Consider the following 26,383-nt stretch of genomic DNA (forward strand, 5'->3'; position numbering starts at 1 on the left):
GTTCCATTCTGGGCGTCCGGTGATTGGTGCGAGCCGCTGTCAGTCTGGGTAGTTGTCCCGCCGCTGTTATAAGTGACGTTCTCTCAGAGTTTCTGGACATTAGGACGTAAGGTAACGGGAGAAGAATGACAGCGGAACGGACGTGCGTTGTGGAGAAAGGGCCCAATGGCTACGGCTTCCACCTGCACAGTGAGAAGAGTCGGACAGGGCAGTTTGTAAGACTTGTGGAGCCTGGCTCGGCCGCGGAGAAGTCAGGACTCCGGGCAGGAGATAGACTAATTCGGGTGTGTGGGGAGGACGTGAGAGAACTCACTCACCAGCAGGTGGTCAGCAAAATCCGGGCGGCCACTGAAAAGCTCGTCCTAGAGGTAGAAGGATCCGAGGAGATGAGTCAGGAGAAGCCTCAGGTGTGTATATGTGGCTGCCGCAGGTGACTGGGGTCTCCTCTGCCGCTGTGACGTCACTTAGCGCAGAGTGACGTCACAAGCGCTGCGCTTCCACCTGTGTTCTGCTGTGAATCATTTACCTCCTTTACCCGCAACTTTGTTTCTCTCCCTATGAAGTCAGAGTAAAAATTGGGTGAAGGTGCTAAGTACTGTTTAGTTCTGTGTGTCCTGATGGCGTCATAATGTGTAACTGTAAAAACCTTAGTACCACAGTAAGGTCTATGCTACTTTTCCCTAAACAAATACCATTTTTATTTTTTATGTATGTTTGGCAAAGGGGAGTGGCCTTCACATTGCAGGATGTGCGGCAGATTTCAATATCCTCTGCAAGATCTTTGATAAGTTGTAAATGATGCCAAGAGAACCCTGGCATTGTTGGATGGTGACACGGTAGTCTACACAAAAATCCTATAGTGATCGAATATCTTGTCTGGGATGTAGGGCTGGGCGGTATGACCAAATATGTGTATCACAGAAATTTTTTTTTTCAACTTACTGCGGTTCCACGGTATATGACGGTATTTTCACCCCCCCTCAATCATGTGACTCGCACACAGTGTTCAGCAACCCCCCCCCTCCAAATCATGTGACCCGCCAGCGCTACTCACAGATGTCACGTTCAAGCACTGCCCTCCTCCTCTTTGTTGGGGGACGGTGGCGCTGGAACTCACTGTGCGCCAGTGGTCTCCAACCTGCGGACCTCCAGTTGTTGCAAAACTACAACTCCCAGCATGCCCGGACAGCCAACGGCTGTCCGGGCATGCTGGGAGTTGTAGTTTTGCAACAGCTGGAGGTCCGCAGGTTGGAGACCACTGCTGTCCGCTGTATCCCTATGCCCGGGCTGCAAAAAATACAGAAAATAAATTTTAAACTCTCCTACGTCGGCCACACGCTGGACAGCCGTCAGCCTGTCACCGGCCGGAGCGACGTCCCGCCCCGGCCAGTGATAGGCTGAGCCCACTGTCATGTAAGAAGCCGGCCAGAGCTTCTTACATGACAGTGGGCTCAGCCTATCACTGGCCGTTGGCTGTCCGGGCATGCTGGGAGTTGTAGTTTTGCAGCATCTGGAGGTCCGCAGGCTGGAGACCACTGGCGTACAGTGAGTTCCAGCGCCCGGCGGCCCCCAACAAAGAGGAGGAGGGCAGTGCTTGAACGTGACATCTGTGAGTAGTGCCCCGCTGGGCTGATCATTAATTAGCGGGGGGGGGGGGGGGGGGGGTGGGGGGGGGGGTGCAGAACAGCACTGGCGGGTCACGTTGGGGACAGCGCAGTGCTGGGCTGATAGTACATTCCCGAGGGGGAGGGGCCCAACCGGTATTGCGGTATGGGGGAAAATTCATATCGTGCAGCCCAAAAAAATTCGGTATGAATCGGTATACCGCCCAGCCCTACTGTGTGCTTCTATTTAGTGGTGGGGGTTGTTGGGTAGAAGCCACCAATAATTGGTTGGGAAGTCCCCAGGAGTAAGGAAATACCCCTCTATTTGATAGGTGGCCCCCATCCCATGGAATATGGTTTTCAAGTAGGGCTTGAGAAAAAACAGTGTTACTTACCTCCACCTCCTTTCCCGTTCTGTTGCCCTGCTCTGCATGCAGTTAGCGCTGAGGTGTTACATGAGCAGCAAATCAGCAGCCTCTGTTTTCATGCTCTGTACTCCTGAGTACCGCTGATTGGCTGTGGGTGTCATGTGACATCTATTCATGTAACACCGGAGCGCCCACTGAAGAAATCTGCTACTAAACAATAAAGGCAGAACGGGGGATCAGCGTGGGAATATATGTGCAGTGGATAAGTTGAATGAAGCGGACGGACTGGGAGTGAAGAGTGCTGACTTGCACATCACTGGCTTTTAGAACTTCCAAAGTTTTTTTTCATATAACAATAATACTTTAAAGAGAAATTCTGGTAAAAAGTTTAGTCTGTACTATGCTAGTACTGGGTGACATTAGCAAATCTCCATGATCCTTTATGATGCCAGGAGAACTGCGGCGCAACCTTTTTAACTTCCCCCTGTGCCTGGGCTGCAAAAACTGAAAAAAATAAACTTTCACTCTTTCTTGCGTTCCCCGTTGTGCCAGTATCGGCATCCCAGTCCTCTGGTGCTGCTCTGCTTCATGCTTCTTAGGCTCAGAATGTCACAGCGTATCGTCGTCTGCAGCGATGTCCCGCCTTGGCCGGTGATAGTAATGTAAGGAGCCTGGGCAGCAGGGAGAAGGCGGGGCCCGAGCTCATTACATGACAGTGCGCTCAGCCTATCATCGGCCGAGGCTGGACATCGATGCGGCAGGCGATACTCTGACTGCAGTGCGACGTTCAGCCTAAGAAGCATGAAGCCGAGCAGAACGGGAGGCCGATATCGGCGCAACGGGGGGATGTCAGAAGGTGAGTTAAATTTTGTTTTTGCAGCCCGGGCACAAGGGAAGTTAAAAAGGTTGTGCTGCAGTTCTCCTTTAAAGCGTACCCGTCAGATCCAACAAAACATTTTTTTTTAAATAGATCACTCAGTACCTAATCCTGACCATGTACATCTAATTTTTATGTGTCTAGAACCTTTATTTTTCTATTACTTTTAATTTAGCTCACTAGTCTGAATTCCTCTCAAAGGGAGGGGCGTGGCCTCACTGCACAAGTCTCCGCTCCCTCCCTCAGTATGCTGTCTGCTCACATTTCCCCTAACATTAGCAAAACTACAACTCCCAGCATGTCCTCACTGACAGTAGCGGGACACAAGCTGACAGTGGGAGGAGTTTTCCTCTAGCTGCACTCACATCTGTCAATCAAGGAAGTGTGACCATGACATAGGTGATGATGCTTGAACACAGCAGGACTAGTATGTGTCCAAGCAGGCAGGGGGGGCAGTTCTTTGACTGGCATTTTCAGTATGAAATGCTGAAAATTTTCTAATGAAAGCAATTGCAAAACCGATTTGTTTTGCATGCTTTACAACATATCAAAAGTTTTTGTATCTGACAGTGCCTATTTAAGTATTGACATGTCAAAGGATTGACTCGATACCATTCCATTCTATGTCTGTCCTGTATGTAGAAAAAAAAGTGCTTCATATGTAAGGCATTTGTCGGATTTGCTTGTACAAGAAGGCACCGTGTATTGTAGCACTTTTTCATTTTTCAGCCTTTCAAGTTTTCGTATGTTAGGTACATAGTTACATAGTTAGTACGGTCGAAAAAAGACATATGTCCATCAAGTTCAACCAGGGAAATAAGGGGTAGGGGTGTGGCGTGATATTGGGGAAGGGATGGGATTTTATATTTGTTCATAAGCATTAATGTTATTTTGTTCCAGGAATGTATCTAATTCTGTTTTAAAGCTGTTAATTGTTCCTGCTGTGACCAGTTCCTGAGGTAGACCTGTATAGATGCGCACACTAATGTACTATGCAGGAAATAAAGAGGATCTTTTCTTTTGGTGCTGCTCGTGGAACAGTCTCGGAATAACTTAATTGATCTGCTTTTATGTTTGCAGGTAGTGGAAGAGCCAACAGAATCTGTTGCTGAAAGGGTGAGTGAGTGTGTGTGTGTGTATTTTTTATTTATTTTTCTCTTTCTAGCCCTTACGCATTCTGGTTATACTGACTTCATTGGGTATACCTAGGAGGCTTGGAACTTATACAAGTCCTTTACAATATTAACATTTAACTCTCAAGTAGTGAAAGCTCTGGGTGCAGCAAAATGAGAAGTGAGCTAATGGGTGACTGGTTCAGACATTGTTGTGTGTGTTGCCAGTTACATTTATTGAGCTTCCTGGAATAGACTAAGATCAAAGGTCATGTGTAACAAAATAACACGATACCTAAACATAAGGTTAGTGTAACAGGCAATGGGTGTGGACCTGCTTTCACCCAACTAATCTGACATTGGGCCACCCACAAGGGTGTTGTGTAAGTAGCCCTTTGAGCACTCCCCTACCCCCTGGCTTTCACCCTTTAAGCCTCACCTATGAGGATCTGGGGTCTTCACTGCAGGGTTTGTTAATGTTGGGAGTAGTCTCGGTATAAATGGCTGCTGGCTCGTCTGAGAGGACAGATTTACCTTCATACAGTCTTTGGCTGGTCTCAAACCTATTGTGGTCTCAAACCTATTGAGGAAAGCAGCACATGTTGTTAGTCAGGCCAGAGTCAAACACGAGGCAATTAAATACAAGGGAGAAGGCAGAAACAGGCTTCGATGAAAGCTGGGGACATACACAGAAACAAAGCAGATGCAGAAATCCCCTTCATTGGAATGCTGTGGAACCACTAGGGGGTGAAGACCACCAGGGGATGAGGATGTGATGGCCTGACATACCAGGTGATTGGAAAGGGAATGATTTGGGTGCATACGCTGACCCTTAAGAGACTGGGAGAGATTTAACCTAAAATGATAGTAAAAGGAGAGAACTCCTTGCAGAAAAAGTAACCTAGTGGCTGGTTGCTGATGGGCACACACTGCCAACATTAACCCCTTAAGGACAAGCCCATTTTCACCTTAAGGACCAGAGCGTTTTTTGCACATCTGACCACTGTCACTTTAAGCATTAATTATTAACTCTGGGATGCTTTTACTTATGAATTTGATTCCGAGTTTTTTTTTTACGTGACATATTCTACTTTAACATAGCAGTAAAATTTCGACAATACTTGCATCATTTTTTGGTGAAAAATTCCAAAATCTCATTAAAAAAAATTAGAAAATTTAGCAATTTTCGAACTTTGAAACTCTCTGCTTGTAAGGAACATAGACATACCAAATAAATTGTATACTGATTCACATATACAACATGTCTACTTTATATTTGAATCATAAAGTTGACATGTTTTTACTTTTGGAAGACATCAGAGGGCTACAAAGTTCAGCAGCAATTTTCAAATTTTTCACAAATTTTTCTAAATCTGAATTTTTCAGGGACCAGTTCAGGTTTGAAGTGGATTTGAAGGGCCTTCTTATTAGAAATGCCCCACAAATGACCTTATTATAAAAACTGCACCCTCAACGTATTCAAAATGACATTCAGTAAGTGTTAACCCTTTAGGTGTTTCACAGGAATAGTAGGGAAGTGAAGGAGAAAATTCAAAATCTGCATTTTTTACACTCGCATGTTCATGTACACCCAGTTTTTGTATTTTTATAAGGGGTAAAAGGAGAGAAATTCCCCCCCCCCCCCCAACATTTGTAACCCAATTTCTCTCGAGTAAGGAAATGCCTCATATGTGTATGTAAAGTGTTCGGCAGACGCAGTAGAGGGCTCAGAAGGGAAGGAGCGGTAATGGGATTTTGGAGAGTGAATTTTTCTGAAATGGTTTTTGGGGGGCATGTCGCATTTAGGAAGCCCCTATGGTGCCAGAACAGCAAAAAAAATCCATGTGGCATACTATTATGGAAACTACACCCCTCAAGGCACGTAAAAAGGGATCCAGTGAGCCTTAACACCCCACAGGTTTTTGACGACTTTTCGTTGAAGTCGGATGTGTAAATGATTTTTATTTTTTCACTAAAATGCTGGTTTTCCCCCAAATTTTACATTTTTACAAGGGGTAATAGGAGAAAAAGCCCCACAAAATTTGTTGGCAATTTCTCCTGAGTACGAAAATACCCCATATGTGGCCCTAAACTGTTGCCTTGAAATACGACCGGGCTCTGAAGTGAGCGCGCCATGCGCATTCAAGGCCTAAATAAGGAATTTGCATAAGGACGGAACCGGATGCAAGAATGACACTTGCCTCCGATACCAAAAATGCCCTATGGCAGTGTTTCCAAAACAGGGTGCCTCCAGCTGTTGCAAAACTTCTAGCATGCCTGGAAAGTCAATCTCTGTCCAGGCAACACTGGGAGTTGTCTTGCAACAGCTGAAGGCTCCGTTTTGGAAACAGTGTCATATGAGAAATTTTTTATTTGGAGGGGGGCTGTGTAGGGGTATGTGTGTATGTAGCGTTTTACTTTTTATTTTGTGTAATGTAGTATAGTGTGGTGTTTTTAGGATACATTCACACGGCCGGGGTCTACAGCGAGCTTCCCGATGGGAGTTTGAACTGCGGTGGAAAACTTTCTGCATCTCAAACTTGTAGCAAGAAGCTTGCTGTAGACCCCTGCCGTGTGAATGTACCCTGTACATTCACTTGGAGGGGTGCAAACCTCCAGCTGTTGCAAAACTACCACTACCAGCATGCCCTTTGGCTGTCCGTGCATGCTGGGGTTTGAAGTTATGCAACAGCTGGAGGCACACTGGTTGCGAAACATTGTGTTAGGTAACAAACACAGAGTTTGTTACTTAACTCAGTGTTTCGCAACCAGTGTGCCTCCAGCTGTTGCAAAACTACAACCCCCTGCATGTACGGTCTATCAGTGCATGCTGGGAGTTGTAGTTTGCAACAGCTGGAGGCCCACTGGTTGCGAAACACTGTTAGGTAACAAACTTCACAACCAGTGTGCCTTCAGCCGTTGCAAAAACTACAACTCTCAGCATGCAGTGACAACTGAGGGCATGCTGGGACTTGTAGTTATGCAACAGCTGGAGGCATACTACTAACACTCCCAGCATGCCCTTTGGCTGTCCGTGCATGCTGGGGGTTGTAGTTATGCAACAGCTGGAGGCACACTGGTTGCAAAACACTGAGTTTTTTTACTTAACTCAGTGTTTCCCAAAAAGGGTGCCTCCAGCTGTTGAAAAACTACAACTCCCTGCATGCCCAGACCGCCGAAAGACATGTTGGGAGTTAGTTTTGCAATATCTGGAGGGTCACAGTTTGGTGACCACTGTGCAGTGTCGTCCAAGCTGTAGCCCTCCAGATGTTGCAAAAACGTCAACTCAAAGCATGCCCAGACTGTCCAAGCATGCTTGGAGTTGTAGTTCTGCAACATCTGAAAGGCCACATGTTACAGAACTACAACTCCCAGCATGTCTGGGCATGCTGGGAGTTGTAGTTTTTGCAACATCTGTAAGAGCACAGTTTGGACACCACTGCACAGTTTGGAAACTGTGGGCCTCCAGATGTTGCAAAACTACAACTCCCAGCATGGCCAGAAAGCCTTTGGCTGTCTGGGCTTGCTGGGAGTTGTAGTTTGGCAACTCCTGGAACGCAGCAGTGAAGATCACTTACCGCTGATCTTGACTGCTGCGTCCGCCGCTGCCTCCGCCGGTCCCGCGCTGTCTGTCCGGATACCGCCGCGGGTCCCAGGACCATCCGCCATCTCCCCCCTCCGCCCCAACATCCAGAGGGGCGGGGCAGAGTGGGGATTTCACCTCTAACCTCCCGCCCCCCTCCTGCCATTGGTCGCTAGTCCTAATGACCAATGGCAGGGGTTTAGGAGCAAGGTGGCAGCTGCCACCTCGCTCCTATCACTCTGGATGGATCGGAGCGGTCTCTGACTGCTCCGATCATCCCTATTTTCCGGGCGATCGGGTCACCAGAGACCCGATCAGCCCGGAACCCTGCAAGTCCTTGTCATTAGTCAGTGACTGACTAATGACAATGATCAGCAGCAGGGGACCAGTCTGATTGGTCCCCTGCTGCATAGTGTCATCAGTCAGCTGTCCAGGACAGCTGAGATGACGTTTCTATCACCATGCCAACGGACATGGTGATAGAAAATGTATTGGACGTGTATACACGTCCATTTGCGGGAAGGGGTTAATAGAAATGATTCTGCCAGTACTAGTTAAAGAACAGTACATTACAATGTATTTTTACTGCAGGCCAGCTTTATTTGTTGTCACTAGCGCTAGATCAGGACGATTGTGGTAGTTACCCCAATAAACTGCTGCTACACTCTTAGTACACTTCCCTGTAAGTTGTACTAAATTGACCAAAAAGATATATATAGATTAGTGTGCGCTGTTATGGGGTTAAATGAATGGATTATGAATTACCAATAGAACCAATGTACTTAGAAACACTGTGTCCATACCTGAAATAAACTGAAGTTCCTGAATGTTGCAGATGTTCAATAAATCAGATTACTATATGAAAATTGTTGTCCGAATCATGCTGGTGGCTAAAGAATGGGAAAACATGTCATTAAAAACTGTATAGGTCGCCTGAACTATAAATAAAACAATTCCTATATATTCAAATACATATTATTCTATGGGGGTCTGAAATCGATTAAATCCCTTAATGGTAATTGTTTATGAGCGAGGTGTCGTTCATGAACAGAGGTATCTTGGTATATCCTATAGGGAGATTCCTGTGGTCAGTAAAAAAGAACCTCCAGCTGTTGCCAGCAATAGACACAAGTGTAATATATATTACACCTGTGTCTATTCAGTTTATTTCAGGTACGCACACAAGCCGGCATTTATCATTGTAGGTGTAAGTGAAGCATTTTGTACACTTTTTTTTTTGTTTTTTTTTTTTTTGTTAATGTGAAGGACCAACACATTTATTAAATGGTCACAGCGCATTTGATAAATTTTGTGCAGGTACATATATTCTGAAATTTCTCTCTTCACATACACCAAAAAGCTAAGTCTGGGCTGGTGTAGTTTTAGAGACTTTTCAGTGGCTTTGTGCCTTTTCACAAAAAAATCAGCGTATTGTAACTCAAAATCTACAGAAATGGGTAAACCAAAAATCGCAAATAAACCTTGCTTGCGACTTTTTTGCGCCTTTTCTAGACACAAAAAACTGTCTAAAGACAATGATAAATGTCGGCCACAGTGTTTCTAACTACATTGATTCTATTGGTAATTCATAATCCATTCATTTAACCCCATAACAGTGCACACTAACACTAATCTCTCTCTCTCTCTCTCTCTCTCTCTCTCTCTCTCTCTCTCTCTCTCTCTCTCTCTCTCTCTCTCTCTCTCTCTCTCTCTCTCTCTCTCTCTCTCTCTCCTCTCTCCCTCTCTCCCTCTCTCTCTCTCTCCCTCTCTCCCTCTCTCCCTCTCTCCCTCTCTCCCTCTCTCCCTCTCTCCCTCTCTCCCTCTCTCCCTCTCTCCCTCTCTCCCTCTCTCCCTCTCTCCCTCTCTCCCTCTCTCCCTCTCTCCCTCTCTCCCTCTCTCCCTCTCTCCCTCTCTCCCTCTCTCCCTCTCTCCCTCTCTCCCTCTCTCCCTCTCTCCCTCTCTCCCTCTCTCCCTCTCTCCCTCTCTCCCTCTCTCTCTCTCTCCCTCTCTCCCTCTCTCTCTCTCTCTCTCTCTCTCTCTCTCTCTCTCCCTCCTATATATATATATATATATATATATAATCTCTATCTCTCTTAATGTACTTTTCTAATTCTTTACTACAGATGTTAGTTGGTTTAACCTTTAGCTGCAGTGTCTCTAAACCTAATAAATGTGTTTTGAAAGCTACATTGCAACAAATGGACAGATTAATCTCTTTATTTTATCTAATAGAGGTGTTGTAGTAGACCGAGTAACTCTGCATGTATATTTAATGCTTTACTGTGCATGTTCTGCAGCTTCATATTTTCCACTCTCTACAGCTTGTCACCGTCTTGGTGGCTTCAGCACTTCCTCTTGTTAAACTGCCAAGTCACTACTTCGCTCAATCCTCCTCCTGCATCTTGCTTGGCTGGTAGTAAAAGAAACGTTTTTTGTTCTGTTTACAAAGCCTCAGAAAGTTGAATCCTGCCATATCTGCTTTAGAAGACCTCTTGTAATTCTCCTTCTATTGTCACTTTCGCCTACTCGGGTGCCAGAAGAGAGCTGATTTATATAGTATATCTAGGCATGCTGGGAAATGTATGCCCTGTATAATGGAAGTAATCAAACTATAGCGTTTAGGGTGTGGCCGCTAAAGGACTTGCCTTACCTTCCTAATCTTATTTGCTTGGGTGGTGCCTAAAACTTTTCAGACTGTTAGGTAACAACCTTGACAAATAAGCACAAGTGTGGACAGTATTGATGTCTCTTTTCAGAGTGAAAGACGTCCCAGGCTTTGTACAATGAAGAAGAGCTCTGGTGGGTATGGATTCAATCTGCACAGTGACAAGAATCATCCAGGCCAGTATGTCCGGGCAGTCGATCCTGACTCTCCTGCTGAACGGTCTGGACTCCTTCCAAAAGATCGAATATTGGAGGTATGAACCTTCTCCAGGATCTACACTCTTTCAGCATATGCTAAAGGAAAAATAGACCTGAGATTCTCCTCCATCTTTTTATGGCAAAGAATCAATGATAAATGTGTTTACTGAGAAAAATTAAGGGTTTTTCTCGAAAAAATATAATATTACATGTATTGAATTGAGCGTTATTCAAGGGATTTATTCTGACTGCCATATTTAGATGTGGCAATTGGCATTTGCCCCATAAGATTTTTTATTTATTTTTTTAAATCCTCTGGATCAACACATAGAATTCAACCTTGCGAACAAAGTAATTATGAATATAATTGTGCTTTTGTGTCTGAATATGCTGTGGAATTTCTGCAGCTGATTTACATGTGGAAACCCCCATTTACTCCAATAGGGAAGTTAAATGTGCATTTAAACCATATTAGCCCAGATTTATAAAACTGTGTGATAAAAAGTGGAGAGATTTTTTCACAGTAACCAATCACAGCTCAGCTAATGAGCTCTGGTAAAGTGAAAACTGAGCTGTGATTGGTTGCTGTTAGTACAGTCTGAAACCAAATCTGTAGTCTGCAGTAAAGTAGTAGAACTGCTTTACTGCAGACTAAAAGAATTGATGGATGAGCCGTCAGATGCAGTTTCGTACTTGAGTACCTTAGTTTTGCTTCCTTCTAGTTCAGAATTTACTGTTGCTAAGCATTTTCATCCCATGTAAAAACTCCCTAAATGGTCAAACTAGTAACTGCAGGTGAAGTCTTCAATTCTTAAAGGGGTTCTCCACTGGAAAACTTTATTTCCCCCCCCCCCCCCCCCTAAATCAACTGGTGACAGAAGTAATATACAAATTTGTTTAACTTTCTATTAAAAAATCTTAATCCTTCCAGTACTTATCAGCTGCTGTTTGATCCACAGGAAGTTATTTTCTTTTTGAATTTCCTTTGTCTGACCAGTGCTCTCTACTGACACCTCTCTCCATGTCAAGAACTGTCCAAAGAGGATAGGTTTTCTATGGAGATTTTCTCCTATTCTGGACAGTTCCTGAGATGGACAGAGACTTAGGAGAAGGGGTGAAAAACACAGGGGGTGCTCCCTGATGAGGTGTCTGCTGGTGTGTACCCTACACCACACCCAGGTAATATACCAACCTTAAAGGTAGCTGTGCTGGACGGTGCCGTGCTTGAGAGGGTAGAGATGATTGAGCCTTGCTGAACAGACATGGACAGAGGTGTCAGCAGAGAGCACTGGTCAGACAGGAAATTCAAAGAAAATTACTTCCTGTGGATCATACAGAAGCATTTAAGTACTGGAAGGATTACGATTTTTAATAGAAGTAATTTGCAAATCTGTTTAACTTTCTGGCACCAGTTGACTTTAAAAAGGGGTACTCCACTGGGATTTTTTTTTTTTAAGGACAAATAAATGGGGTGATTTTCTGGAAAGCAGATTGAATGTGCTAAAAATTTGAAGGAACTTCTACAGAAGACTTCCAAATAAGATCAGAGAATTGTTATACAATGGGTGTAACAGAAGCAACAATTGCTGATTATTATAAAGTGATGGTTGTGATCAATTTGCATGGTTTATTTTTTTTTTGTCGGTGTGTGTAAAGACATTTTTCATGGTTGGAGATGTAATACTAGAAAATGTTTTTAGTTTGAGACTGGGTTTACGCTATGGTGGGGATAATGAAGACTAGCTTTTCACACACCATAAGTCTTCAGAAGTCGAATTCATCAGCACAAGTATCCTAATAAATTTGACGCATCGCTGTCCATGCACCAGACATTGAATCAGAGATCGTTATGACCTGGAGTATATTTCTGGCATAAGTTATGTTAAATCCACTTGGCCACGTCCCCTCTAAGCCCTGTCCACTTATTACTCATGTGACTTGTGGTGTTATGACTTGACCTGTGTGTGAAGATGTTACTGACCAAAATAATATTGGGGAAATGTATTTTTTTTTTTTTTTTTTCCCCAAAACCAGAAGTGGTTCAGTACAGTTAGGTGCAGCTTTTTGTTTTGGCTAAAAATATTGACCTATAATATGTGTAAACTCAGCCTGAAAGTCAGTGCTGATTCACATGCTCTAGCATAACCTGCACCACAGGTATTATTACAAAACCACTGTTCTTTTATTGCAGGACAGGTTGGACCCAGAAAAGATAAATAGGGCAACTATTCTAAAGGGGGTTCCAAAACAGCTCCTGATCCCACTACATACTTTTTCCCCTGCATGGAACACCGACCATTTTATTTTTGCATATTCGTTTATTTTCCTCCTCACCTGCTAAAAAATAACTTTTTTTAAAATTTTTATTTTTTATTTTTTTTAATTTCCATCCATAGACCCATATGAGGTCTATGGTTGGAAGGTTTTCATGCTGTATAATTTACAGTAAATATGACTTGTTCTATTAATTTTGTGGGTCAATACAATTGAAATGATACCCATGATTACATACACTTTCCTATTATTATACTGCTTTTTATGAAAGAACTTTTTTTATTTTTTTTATTTTTTACCAACTAAGTATGTTTAAAATTGCACTATTAAGACTACTTATCAATTTCAAAATTTTCCATATACAGGGCTGTATGATTCATTTTTGCGCCGTGATCTGTAGTTTTTATCGGTTCCACTTTTGCATATACGTGACTCCTTAATCTCATTTAAAAAAAAATATATTTTTAATGTCATGTTACAAAAAAGTAGCAATTTTGGACTTTACGTGTGTTAAAGGGGTACTCCGCCCCTAGACATCTTATCCCCTATCCAAAGGATAGGGGATAAGATGTCAGATCGCCGGGGTCCCGCTGCTGGGGACCCTGGGGATCGCTGCTGCAGCACCCCGCTATCATTACTGCACAGAGCGAGATCGCTCTGCACGTAATGACGGGCGATACAGGGGCTGGAGCATCGTTACGTCACGGCTCCGCCCACCGTGACGTAACGGCCCGCCACCATCAATACAAGTCTATGGGAGGGGGCGTGGCGGTCATCACGCCCCCTGCCATAGACTTGCATTAAGGGGACGGGCCGTGATGTCATGAGGGGCGAAGCCATGACGTCACGCTGCTCCGGCCCCTGTATCGCCCGTCATTACGCACAGAGCGAACTCGCTCTGTGCAGAAATGATGGCGGGGTGCCGCAGCGGGGATCCCAGGGCTCCCCAGCAGCGGGACGCCGGCGATCTGACATCTTATCCCCTATCCTTTGGATAGGGGATAAGATGCCTGGGGCGGAGTACCCCTTTAAGTACCAGGACATACATTTATGTCCTGTGTCATTATGGGGTTAGATAACTCTGTAAGAAGTTGGAAATGTGTTTATATTCATAGCAGGAAATAGAAAGTAAAGTAGCAGCAATCTTAATGTACTAATATTGTACCACCTTTCTATTTTTCTTTTAGGTAAATGGGGAAAGCATGTTGGGAAAACAGCATGCTGATGTGGTCAGTGCCATCAAAACAGGGGGTGATGAAACAACTCTGCTTGTGGTGGATCCAGAAACTGATAAATACTTCCAGGAATGTCATGTGACACCTGGACGGGAACATTTGACAGGTGAATGAGATTGGATTGTGACAGATTGGTGCTTGCTTCCCATCCCCAGTCTATAATCTGCTTAAGCAGATTACAAGGAATGAATCAGAGCTGGACGTTCTGTTACATGTGGGGGCTGTATAAAGGAATCTAGCAATTTGCTCATCTAGCAGTTTGCTATGAGCTTTTGATCTAAACCCTTTCTGATCTTTGACCCTCTGACAATCTCGCCACAATACAGGCTTTTTAACTTGTTCATGGATGGATTTGTTGTTGCTCTTTATTGCTTTTCTCCCTCCTGAGTTACTATGGGGATCTTCAGAATAATCCCCTACATGTTTGTACAGAGTCATTTTCTAATTAAATATCCTGATGGAAAATGAATGTGGCTGTACAGCAGAGCTAATCATCTGACTGGATTTTATTTCCTATTTTTTGTATAGTGCCACATATTTTCACAGCAATGTAAAGAGACTGTCACCAAACATGGCAGCCCATCCATAGGTTAACACATACACATATGGGCCAATTTCCTATGTTGAATGGGAGAGACTTAGGCTATTTTGCACAATAAGTTTCCGTGCGGACATTCCCGACAGCAGAGCTAGGACCGCACTGAAATGTGCAGTCTCATAGACAGCAGTGCATTTCCGTGCAGACTTTGCCGAAAGAATAGACATGTCTATTCTTTCTGCGGACTCTGAATTGGGATTTCTAAGGAAATTCCACAAGGAAATTGCATTGTGTGAACATACTCTAAAGTAGCGGTCTTCAAACTGTGGCCCTCCAAACTACAACTCCCAGCATGCCCGGACAGCCAACGGCTGTCCGGGCATGCTGGGAATTGTAGTTTGGAGGGCCACAGTTTGAAGACCACTGCTCTAAAGTACCTAGAGGAAAGCCATACAAACTCCTTGCCAATGCTGTATGGCAGCAATTAGAGATGAGCGAATTTACAGTAAATTCGATTCGTCACTGACTTCTCTGCTTGGCAGTGGATGACTTATCCTGCATAAATTAGTTCAGCTTTCAGTTGCTCCGGTGGGCTGGAAAAGGTGGATACAGTCCTAGGAAAGAGTCTCCTAGGACTGTATCCACCTTTTCCAGCCCACCGGAGCAACTGAAAGCCGAACTAATTTATGCAGGAAAAGTCATCAACTGCCGAGCCAAGAAGTTTGTGACGAATCAAATTTACTGTAAATTCGCTCATCTCTAGCAGCAATTCTAAGCATGTTATTTGCCTGAATTTGTAGTAAGAATTTTTTTGTTGGGGTGCAATCACAAACGCCAGATCCGCTGTGCATTTGTAATGGATGATTTTATTTGACAGATGTAGGATTAATAAAAATATTATAATTTTTCAGGTCCTTTACCAGAAAAAGTTGCCAATGGAAGCATTGAAAAGGTAATGTATGTCCTCAGTTTTATTTCTTGCTCTACATAGTAGTTTATGTAGAAGGAGTAATTCAGTAAATTTTTTATTTATTTATTTTTTTACTTTAAAGTTATGTAGTTAGCACATTTACTTTGTTTTGCCTCTCATGGGTGGACTTTTCATTTGACATGTGCAATCCATCTGGATGTCCCATCAGCCCGCGTTCAATGCGTCACTGCAGGCACTACAGCACTTCCAGATAGAGCGCAAATGTTATCAGGATCACGATAAAAACAAGCAATCTCCAGGTATTAGAGCGGGATCAATGGAAGCGCTGAGACCAGATAAGAAGTTAAAAGGATTTATTTCCCATAATGCAACGCATTTCACGGTCACCCGCTTCCTCAGGCATGTTGGGTTTAGCAGATTACAAGGTATATATAGGGAAAAGGGGTTAACCCCTTCAAGGAGGAAAATTAAATTAACCCCTTGAGGGGTCAAGCCCTTTAAGCCCTTCACAACAAGATAGAAGCACATAATAACATCACAACAAAGTACCCAATAAAACCAATACAATACAATTAAAAACAAATATTAAATTTTAACAAAAAAATATTAAAAATATTATAGTACTATATAAAAAAAAAAAAAAAAAAAATTATTTTCTTTTTTTTTTTTTCTTCCCCTTTTCCCTTTTTTCCTTCCTCCATTGTTCCCATTTTTTTCTCCTTTATTTATTTATTTTTTCCTCTTTCCTCTTTTTTCTCTTCGATGTTTTAACGGGCATTTTCCAGTGTCTCATTAAGACCATCTGGAAATAAAGTAACCAAAGAAAAAATCCAGAAGGATTCCCTATTATTTAATCGCTGTATACGATTATGACTAAAAACTGGAATAGTTTCTAGTATAGTCAGCTTTAAAACATCAATGCATCTATCATGTTTAAGAAGTAAGTGGCGTGAGACACTATGTAGAACAAAACCATTTTTAATGTTAGATCTATGTTTGTTCATACGTGACCGCACCGTCTGTACGGTGCGGCCAACGCATTGAAGCCCACACGAGCAAGTAAGTAGATAGATACTACTTGCTCGTGTGGGCTTCAATACGTTGGCCGCACCGTACAGACGGTGCGGTCACGTATGAACAAACATAGATCTAACATTAAAAATGGTTTTGTTCTACATAGTGTCTCACGCCACTTACTTCTTAAACATGATAGATGCATTGATGTTTTAAAGCTGACTATACTAGAAACTATTCCAGTTTTTAGTCATAATCGTATACAGCGATTAAATAATAGGGAATCCTTCTGGATTTTTTCTTTGCTTACTTTATTTCCAGATGGTCTTAATGAGACACTGGAAAATGCCTGTTAAAACATCGAAGAGAAAAAAGAGGAAAGAGGAAAAAATAAATAAATAAATAAATAAATAAATAAAGGAGAAAAAAATGGGAACAATGGAGAAAGGGAAAAGGGGAAGGAAAAAAAAAAGAAACTAATTTTTTTTTCTTTTTTTTTATATATATATAGTACTATAATATTTTTAATATTTGTTTTTAATTGTATTGTATTGGTTTTATTGGGTACTTTGTTGTGATGTTATTATGTGCTTCTATCTTGTTGTGAAGGGCTTAAAGGGCTTGACCCCTCAAGGGGTTAATTTAATTTTCCTCCTTGAAGGGGTTAACCCCTTTTCCCTATATATACCTTGTAATCTGCTAAACCCAACATGCCTGAGGAAGCGGGTGACCGTGAAACGCGTTGCATTATGGGAAATAAATCCTTTTAACTTATCTGGTCTCAGCGCTTCCATTGATCCCGCTCTGCTACCTGGAGATTGCTTGTTTTTATCGTGATTCTATTTCAGCGGGACGAAGCTGCAGAGACCCTTTGATGATACGCCCTGTTCCATTGTTGTACTTGGTTGGAGTACAACTTCATGTGGTAAGCGCAATTCACACTTAGCGTTACCAACTCACCTTTGGTGTTACACTACGGAGCGCATCCGTTTGTGCTTTTTTTAATTTCAATGTTATCAGGAGGCTGCCTTGTCAGGAAAGACAAAAAGAAGCCATGCCCCCTGATCAGCTGTTGTCTCGAGCCGGACAGGATCCTGGGAAAGGCTCGGGACGGCAGTCATCCATACTGCAGAGCAATGCTGAACCTGGAGGGACAATGGGAAAACAAGAGTGAACGATCCACTCCTGAGAGAACAAGTAAATGAACTAACTACATTACTTTGCATCAGGGGCATGATACTTGATACTTAGAAGTTTAAAAAAAAATAATAAAATGAAATGCCCAACACAATGAGTAGAGTAGTAGAACTGGGTGAAGTGCGCATCAGCTTTGTACTTAATCCATCATGTGGTAAGAGACTTCATTAAAGTCTATGGAGCCTGTCTCCTGCAATGACCCATGTAAACAGCAGTATTAAGTAATCGTGGGAGTCACGGCACTGAGACCATGACTGATCAAAACTTGCAACCTGTGTGTGTGTGTGTGTGTGTGTGTGTGTGTATATGTATATATTTTATAATTTTTTTTTAATTTTTTTTTATGATCATAATGCTTCAACTTTTAGTGTTCTCTTGTGCTGTAGGAGGAAATATCGGATGCACCTCTGGAGACTGATGCTCCTAGTGACTCCCCTGTGTCTTCTCCTGAACTTCTGCCAATAGATATGTCACCACAGGAGAGTCAAAAGGTAATGTAAGATATTAAATCATTAATATGATCATGAGGTAAGCTTGTGGCCAGGCCTCGGGAACTGTATATCTACTTACTTATATAATAATTTCATTAAAAAAGGCTTGCTGGATCTCAGTAGGGATAAGTGTTAGATGGTGGGGGTCTGACCGCTGGGGCCCCCCACGATCTGCAGAACGGCTCCCTGCATGAAACAAGCGTTTTTCGACCACAGCACGAAGGTGTGGCTGACATGCCCCCTCCATGCAGTTCTGTGGCAAACTCGGAGATTACCGAAAGCCGCGCTCTGGCTCTACCATAGAACTGCATGGAGGGGGCATGTCGGCCGCCACTTCCGGCGGTGATTGAAAATACCCGTTCCATGCAGGGAGTGGGGGAATCTAACACTTATCACCTATCCTTAGGATAGGGGATACGTTTTACATTCCGGAGGTATCCTTTAAAGGGGTACTCCGGTGGAAAACTTTATTTTTTTTCTTTATTTTTAATTTTTTTTTTTTTATCAACTGATGCCAGAAAGTTAAAAAGATTTGGAAATTACTTCTATTAAAAATAACTTAATCCTTCCAGTACTTATCAGCTGCTGTATACTACAGAGGAAATTCTTTTCTTTTTAGATTACTTTTCTGTCACGACCACAGTGCTCTCTTCTGACACCTCTGCCCAGAGCAGGAGAAAATCCCCATAGCAAACATAGGCTGCTCTGGGCAGTTCCTAAAATTGGCAGAGGTTTCAGCAGTGAGCACTGTGGTCGTGACTGAAAAGAAATTCCAAAAGAAAATTTCCTCCGTAGTATACAGCTACTAAGTACTGGAAGGATTAATATTGTTTAATAGAATTAATTTACAAATCTGTTTAACTTTCTGGCACCAGTTGATTTAAAATAAGATTTCCACTGGAGTACCCCTTTAACCCCTTAACGACGCAGGTCTTAAATGTATGTCCTGGTGAGCTGGTACTTAACGCATCAGAACGTACATTTACGTCCTATACATAACCACGTGCATCGGAGCGATGTCTGGATCATGCGCGGCAGGTCCTGCTGCTGATAGCAGCCAGAGACCCGCCTGTAATGGCCGACATCCACGATCGCGCGGATATCCGCCATTAACCCCTCAGATGCCGTGACCAATACAGATCACGGCATCTGCAGCATTGCAGACACTAAAATGGATGATTGGATCGCCCGCAGCGCAGCCACGACGATCCGATCATCCAGAGCGGTCACCTCACCTGCCTCCAGACCAGAGCAGAAGATGATCGATAACACTGCTCCTCAATAAAAACGTAAATTGTCCTATTTTCCCTATTTCACCCCCAAAAAAGTGTAAAAAATTAAAAGTATACAAAATTAAAAAGTATACATATTTGGTATAGCTGCGTGCGTAAATATCAGAACTATTAAAATATAATGTTAATGATACCATTCGGTGAACGTAAAAAAAGTTTAAAATGACTGCTTTTTTTAAAAATATTTTATTCCCCAAAAAATTGATAAAAAATGTATAAAGTTGTATATAAGCAAATATGGTATCAATAAAAAGTAGAAATCACAGCACAAAAAATGAGCCCTTATACGGAAAAAATTAAAGTGAGAGGGGTATTTTATTTTATTTTTTTTTAGCACAACAGTAATAGAAAAGTATGTTATCATGGGTATCCTTTTAATCGTATTGACCCAAAGAATAAAGAACACATGTCATTTTTACGTAAATTGTACGGTGTGAAAATGAAACCTTCCAAAATTTGCAAAATTGCGTTTTTGTTTTTTTTCTAAATTTCCCCACACAAATAGTATTTTTTTTTAGTTGCGCCATACATTTTATGGTAAAGTGAGTGATGGCACTAAAACAGACAACTGGTCAGGCAGAAAACAAGCCCCCATAATAGTCTGTGGATAAAATTATAAAAGTTATGATTTTTTGAAGGAAAGGAGGAAAAAACAAAAACTTAAAAATAAAATTGACACAAAAAGCAAAATGTGTGCAGCTCACAACCAAAGTATCCGAGGTTAAATGCGGCCAATAGATCGATCCCCACCGATCCAAATTTACAATAATATATATATTCAAAGAATTGACCACACCTCAAGGGTACCTCCCAAGTGGGCTCACAATTAAAAGGAGATTGAGAACAGTTTGAACAAAATGTAAGTAAATTTATTAAAATATAATTAAATACAAATATAAAGTCTATATTGGAACAATACTGGTATTGAGTTGTAATTAATCTGCCATAGGGTCCTAATGGCAGTATATTTATCATGTATAAGGCACTGCCAAATTTGTGAAAAAATTTGTAAAAAAATGCCGATAGCCCGGAAAGCAACTGTTAATCCGGCAATCACTTGTAAATGGAATAATAGTCTCTGTACTTTGTAACTTAGACTGTCCAGAGTCTCTATATAGATGTAAGTTGGTTCTCACCGTGTCTCAAGCCGTTGGTCCCGTTCTGCGACGGGCCGATGGTATCGGGTCTTACGGTTATTGCAGAGTTGCCGATCAGGGCTTCATATGCTGGTTCTCATGAGCCTGTTCTTTGTGTTGTGTATTGCTCTATTCAGATTGAAACGCGTCTAGGCTCTAAATTCAGGGTGCTGAAGATGACCCCTTCCTCAGTAGGCAAGTAAAGATGACTTGCCTACTGAGGAAGGGGTCATCTTCAGCACCCTGAAACGCGTCTAGGCTCTAAATTCTATCTAAATAGAGCAATACAGGAATGCACTGCCGTTTATTAAGAAGCCGTTATCAAAGAAAAGGAGGCCAATTACTGCACCTGGTCTCCTAAACCAATAGCTTTACTCACCGGGAGCATCTCCAGCCTGCTGCATGCACCACGAGTATCCTATCTGCAAAGATCCAAGCGAGGGTCGTGTCACGCCGACACGGACATACCAACAGCCCAGACCCCGCTCAGAGGAGTCTCATGCCAGAACTCCGCAAAGAACAGGCTCATGAGAACCAGCATATGAAGCCCTGATCGGCAACTCTGCAATAAACGTAAGACCCGATACCATCGGCCCGTCGCAGAACGGGACCAACGGCTTGAGACACGATGAGAACCAACTTACATCTATATAGAGCCTCTGGACAGTCTAAGTTACAAAGTACAGAGACTATTATTCCATTTACAAGTGATTGCCGGATTAACAGTTGCTTTCACAAATTTGGCAGTGCCTTATACATTATAAATATATTGCCATTAGGGCCCTATGGCAGATTAATTACAACTCAATACCAGTATTGCTCTAATATGTTTTTATATTTGTATTTAATTATGTATTTGTATTTTAATAAATGTACTTACTTTTTTTTCAAACAAACTGTTCTCAATCTCCTTTTCATTGTGTGCCCACTTGGGCGGTACCCTTGAGGTGTGGTCAATTCTTTGAATATATATTATTGTAAAAATAAAATTGTCTTAGTCTTTTTAACCCCTTAAGGACTCAGCCTATTTGGGCCTGAAGTGTGAGTTCCATACTTCAATACTGCTTGATTTTCAGCTCCAGCTTGGGGAGGCGTAGGCCACGTGCTGGGCAGTGTGGTTGCTGAGGAAGCCAAGCTCTATGAACAAGTCCTGTTCCTAAGAAAAGAGCTTGTGCACAGAACTTTGCTAGGCATAGTACCAGGGTCGGTACAAGGTTTTTTTTTGTCTACAAAAGCAAAGGTGCATTTTGGTAAGAGAATGGTGATGCATATAGTGTATGTATAGTCGCTCACCAGGGGATAATGCTGCCATTTTATTCACATTTTAAGTACATTTTGATTGCTTTTACTGTTCAGTGCTATGCATTGGGATTGCACTGGTCATTGTTAGCGCACAGTAGCTGATAATAGCAGATGACATGCAGATAAGTACCAGGGCACAGTGACATCTAGGGGTTAATATAGAGTTGGTCTCTCTTCTGCAGTTATATAGCTTCCAATTTTCTGGGGCAACATTATACGATTTTGGAGTGCATCTGAAAATCTTTGACCTCACAAATACTCCTCTGGGTGAATATTTGAAGGAGGGTGGAATCATGGTGCTGTGCAAGCCAGACATGTTCTTCTACATCAGAAGCACTCAACGATGCCAATATGAACCTTGCTTTGTGCACTGGGGCAAGTCACGTCCTTTGCCATAGACTTGCATTGAGGGGGCGGAGTCGTGACATCATGATACTCCGGCCCCGTGGTCGTCACTCTGTACACTCGGAGCCTCCAGCTCCATGATCTAGGAGAGATCTTCTTTAATTATCTAGTCTTTTACAAATGTCTGTAAAGGTAGACTACTTTTGGTAGGTGCTGAATTTTATACACCTGGGGCAATTGGACTGAATTAAACTTCTGTATTTAATGATTGTGGGGTGTGTCCCAATACTTTTGCCCATATGGTGTATCTGGTCACTAAATTACATGGGCTCACCTTGGCATCTATGGTGCAGGGCAATCTGAAAGTCTCTTGCATAAATTTAAAGAACTTTGCCAATTTTTTAACTGTATGGTCCCTCAACTCTAAACTTCTAGACTTGCCTATGATGATTGTTAAAGTGTTAACTGGTAGTAAAGCTATCTAGAAGTAGGAAAATGTATAATTAGATGGAATCTGACACCAGGGTCATTTGCATTAACCTAAATATACGTGTAAATAGTGCGGGTGACCCTGTCTTAAATGCTGCTTACTGTGCAGCAGTTTTTGAGAGATGCTTCTTATTGCTAATGTAGGGGCAATTAATAAATTCACTTTTGGAATCACTCAGGAAACCTTAAACAGGTTTGCGTTTCAAAAAGTGTCCACTTCTCTTCCTTGGTCCATAGAAAGAAGTGGACACTTCTCGAAACATCTTGTCCGTTATTTCTGTCAAAATATTTATTTTTATTGTCCCAGGTTGCTCCTTTCCACGAACTGGTTCTAGCGTCAAAGCAAACCTGTCTGCCAAGGTTTCCTGAGAGATTCTTACTCCTGTTGTATTCCGATTTTCTGATTTATCAAACTGTGAGTAAAAGTGGTTTGATTTTCCCACAGCAACCAGCTCATCTTTCACTATACCAGAGCGCATTAGGTAATCTGTGATTGGTTGCTGTGAAAAAATCACTCCAGTTTTTCTCTTACAAAGTTTGATAAATCTGGGCCATAGGGTTAACCACATTGTATGAAATGTATTGCACTAGAGAGCACCCTGTCTTTCCCCCACTCCCCTCCTGCATATCATAAATTCCTTGTTTGGGGGAGCATTTTATGGGGGAATGCTGCAGTATGAGCAGAGCTTTCTCCCACTGGGCTCTGGCCACTGTGACCACTCTGTCGTGAATATTCACCCCTGCTTTAATCTCGCTGGTTTAAGGCGGTGGTTGGCCGGAGCAGGCTGGAGAAAGTAATGCTCATACTGCAGAGGCCTGCCTCCATTGTGCCAAAAAAAGAATTTACAGTTGACCTCAAGAGCTGCTCCACTGATTTGACCTAATGCTGTGATCTACCTGTATATTCAGGTTAGTGCAGGTTACCCTGGTGTCTGATTTACTGATGTGAGCAGAGAAGAAATATATTTACTACTGAAATGCTTGCTGTACATGAGCTCCCAAGTTTGACACGTGTGTGTGTGTGTGTGTGTGTGTGTGTGTGTGTGTGTCGGTAGATATAAAAAAATATATAGTTCATACAAGAAGTAGCACGGCACTGTGCTAATGGAGGAAACTAACGTGTTTGATATGCGTCGGTGTAGCTAGGTGCTGCTGATGGTGCTCTGACACAATAAGATTTTGATATGGTATTCAAAGAGAAGAAATCTGCAACTCACCATCTCAGCTGGTATGTTCTTCTTTATTGAAGCATACTCACGTTACAATATAACAAAGGGAGAGGGTAGTGGGGGGGATAATGATGTGCGACCGAGCTCCTGTTTCGCACACTAAGTGTGCTTCCTATCTATCTAATATCTCCAGGAGGACAGTTACTACTCCATTACAAGGGTCAAATTTTGTCTTATTTATTTTGAATACAAACACCTGTGAATAGAAGATTTGACATTTTATTATATACTTCTTTATTTTTTATTTTTTTCCTAGGACATTTCAGACTCTGGCCCAGTACCAAACACTGACCCCGTGCCTGATGCTGCAACCCTGGATCTTAACATGTCACTGGCTGTAGCTAAAGAGCGAGCCCATCAAAAACGCTCCCAAAAAAAGGCACCAACTATGGACTGGAGTAAAAGAAAAGAAGTTTTCAGTAGTCTGTAAGACGAAGATACCCCAATTGCCCTTGTCTGCACCAGCACTATTCCTGTGATATGAATCAGCAGTTATCCCAGCCGCTCTCTACATCATGTTCCTGTTTTCTGCAGAGATTGGTTATTACCCCTGTTCTGTGGGGTTGGTCAGTGATGGAAAATGCTTGTTAACATGTGAATCCGTCCACATTTTCTGGAATTGAAATGTAAATGGAACCATGCAGCAGTAACCCATGTTGCTGACACAGGCAACTGCTAAGTTTTATATTTTTATTGCCACCACACTTAACAGGTTGATGTGGGGGCTTTGATGGGCCATGGTAACATTTCATTGATTGCATTCCTCTTCTGTTTGTACGATCTTTGGTCCCTAACTGCAGAAGCAAAACAAGTCCCCCCGCCCAATAGTCGCATCACTGAAAGTTTGACCAGAAGTTCTGCTTTGGTGTCTTAGTAGGCATCAGGTTGCTCATTGGAACAAGCCTTTCATTTTATGGAGAAAATTTGCATTAAGCAGCCTAAAAGCTGATTCTTTCTGTTAAGTTAAACTTTAGAGACTCTTAAGGTCCTGCTGAATTTCCAGTTTTACACTGATTTTGTCTGTTAAAATTTTTCAAATGGTTTGTTTAACTTTGTAACCAGATATTTTGCTATGTAGCTCAATACATATATCTTTTAAGTTCTGCTGCATTATGGAGTTATCTTTCTGTTTGGAAATATATATTAAAGGGGAAATCCACATTTACATTACTATTTAAGAGAGATATGCTCTTACAGTAAAAAAAAAATCCCTATCTGTGATCATGGTGAAACCTTCTTTCCTCTTAGCGTAGAGGATACTCCTTTTTGTCATGGTTAATGATAGAGATGAGCGAATTTACAGTAAATTCGATTCATCACGAACTTCTCGGCTCGGCAGTTGATGGCTTATCCTGCATAAATTAGTTCAGCTCTTAGGTGCTCCCGTGGGCTGGAAAAGGTGGATACAGTCCTAGGAGACTCTTTCCTAGGACTGTATCCACCTTTTCCAGCCCACCGGAGCACCTGAAAGCTGAACTAATTTATGCAGGATAAGTCATCAACTGCCGAGCCGAGAAGTTTGTGACGAATCGAATTTACTGTAAATTCGCTCATCTCTAGTTACTGGCCTTGGAAATAGAAAGATCTCTGTACTGTCCATTCATATATTTGGCCATTGGAGGAAAAAAAAATTCTTAGGTTATCAAACTTGTGGTCAAATCCTGCTACTCTAATCCTCGCTTTCCCTTAATTATCTTGGTGTTCCTCCTTAGGACCTGCTCCATTTTAGCCATGTGCTTCTTATATACAGGTGCCCAAAATTGGACACAATACTCCATGTGTGGTCTATTGTTCTTATACAGAGGCAAAACTATGATTCATTAAGCAGCAAGTGTCACTTTTATAAATCTGACACATTCTTAGACTGTCTAGTGTAAAGGCTGTATTAGACTGCATTCACATCTCAGTTTTACACTATGGGTGCCAGATCCGGCTGCTGGAGGGGCAAACCGGGTTTTAGGTCCGGTCACAAAACTGGGTACGGGTCAAAAATGAGCCGACCGGAGTCACCGTTTGACTCCGGTCTGCTCACTAAAGTGAATGGAGTTTAGCGCTGGTCTGGCTGGGGTACGGGAGAGCCCGGTTTGCCCCTCCCCCAGCCGGATCTGGCACTCGTAGTGTAAAAGCTCGATGTGAATGCAGCCTTACACAGTCCGGATTCCTTGTGATACAAGCTCTGATCACCTGAATCTTTCTGTATCAGACGGGCAGCCATCAAATGACAGAAATACATTTAAAGCACTGCCTATCTCCCTGTGTAACAAATTACAATTTTTAAACTTGTTAAACTGCTGTCCATATGGACCATGTTGGTAATTTTTATAACCTTTAAAAATGAGTTACACAGTATCGCATACATGACATGGGGCTGTACAAAATGACACTTTATGCACCTAATTGCACTACTGTGCTGAATCAGAATCTACAAACAATATGGTTAAAAAAAAAAAAAAAAAAAATCCGTGGGTCTGCCCAATTGATATTTATTGACCTTTTTGTTCGGT

General features: G+C 42.4%; 1 protein-coding gene across 2 annotated transcripts; it reads left to right on the forward strand.

Annotated features, from left to right (window-relative positions):
* NHERF1 (NHERF family PDZ scaffold protein 1) lies at positions 1–25,049 on the forward strand. Of its 2 annotated transcripts, XM_056549549.1 has the most exons (7): positions 1–407; positions 3,930–3,965; positions 10,301–10,462; positions 13,868–14,021; positions 15,365–15,405; positions 17,982–18,086; positions 24,136–25,049. In XM_056549549.1, the coding sequence occupies exons 1-7, from the start codon at positions 126–128 to the stop codon at positions 24,307–24,309; spliced, it is 954 nt and encodes a 317-aa protein (XP_056405524.1). In that variant the 5' UTR covers positions 1–125; the 3' UTR covers positions 24,310–25,049. The 2 variants fall into 2 exon arrangements, with proteins under 2 accessions (XP_056405524.1, XP_056405525.1); XM_056549550.1 differs by lacking the exon at positions 10,301–10,462.
* The last annotated feature ends 1,334 nt before the right edge of the window (positions 25,050–26,383 follow it).

This window comes from Hyla sarda, chromosome 13 (genome assembly GCF_029499605.1).
Source record: "Hyla sarda isolate aHylSar1 chromosome 13, aHylSar1.hap1, whole genome shotgun sequence".
In the NCBI taxonomy this organism is placed as follows: Eukaryota; Metazoa; Chordata; class Amphibia; order Anura; family Hylidae; genus Hyla; species Hyla sarda.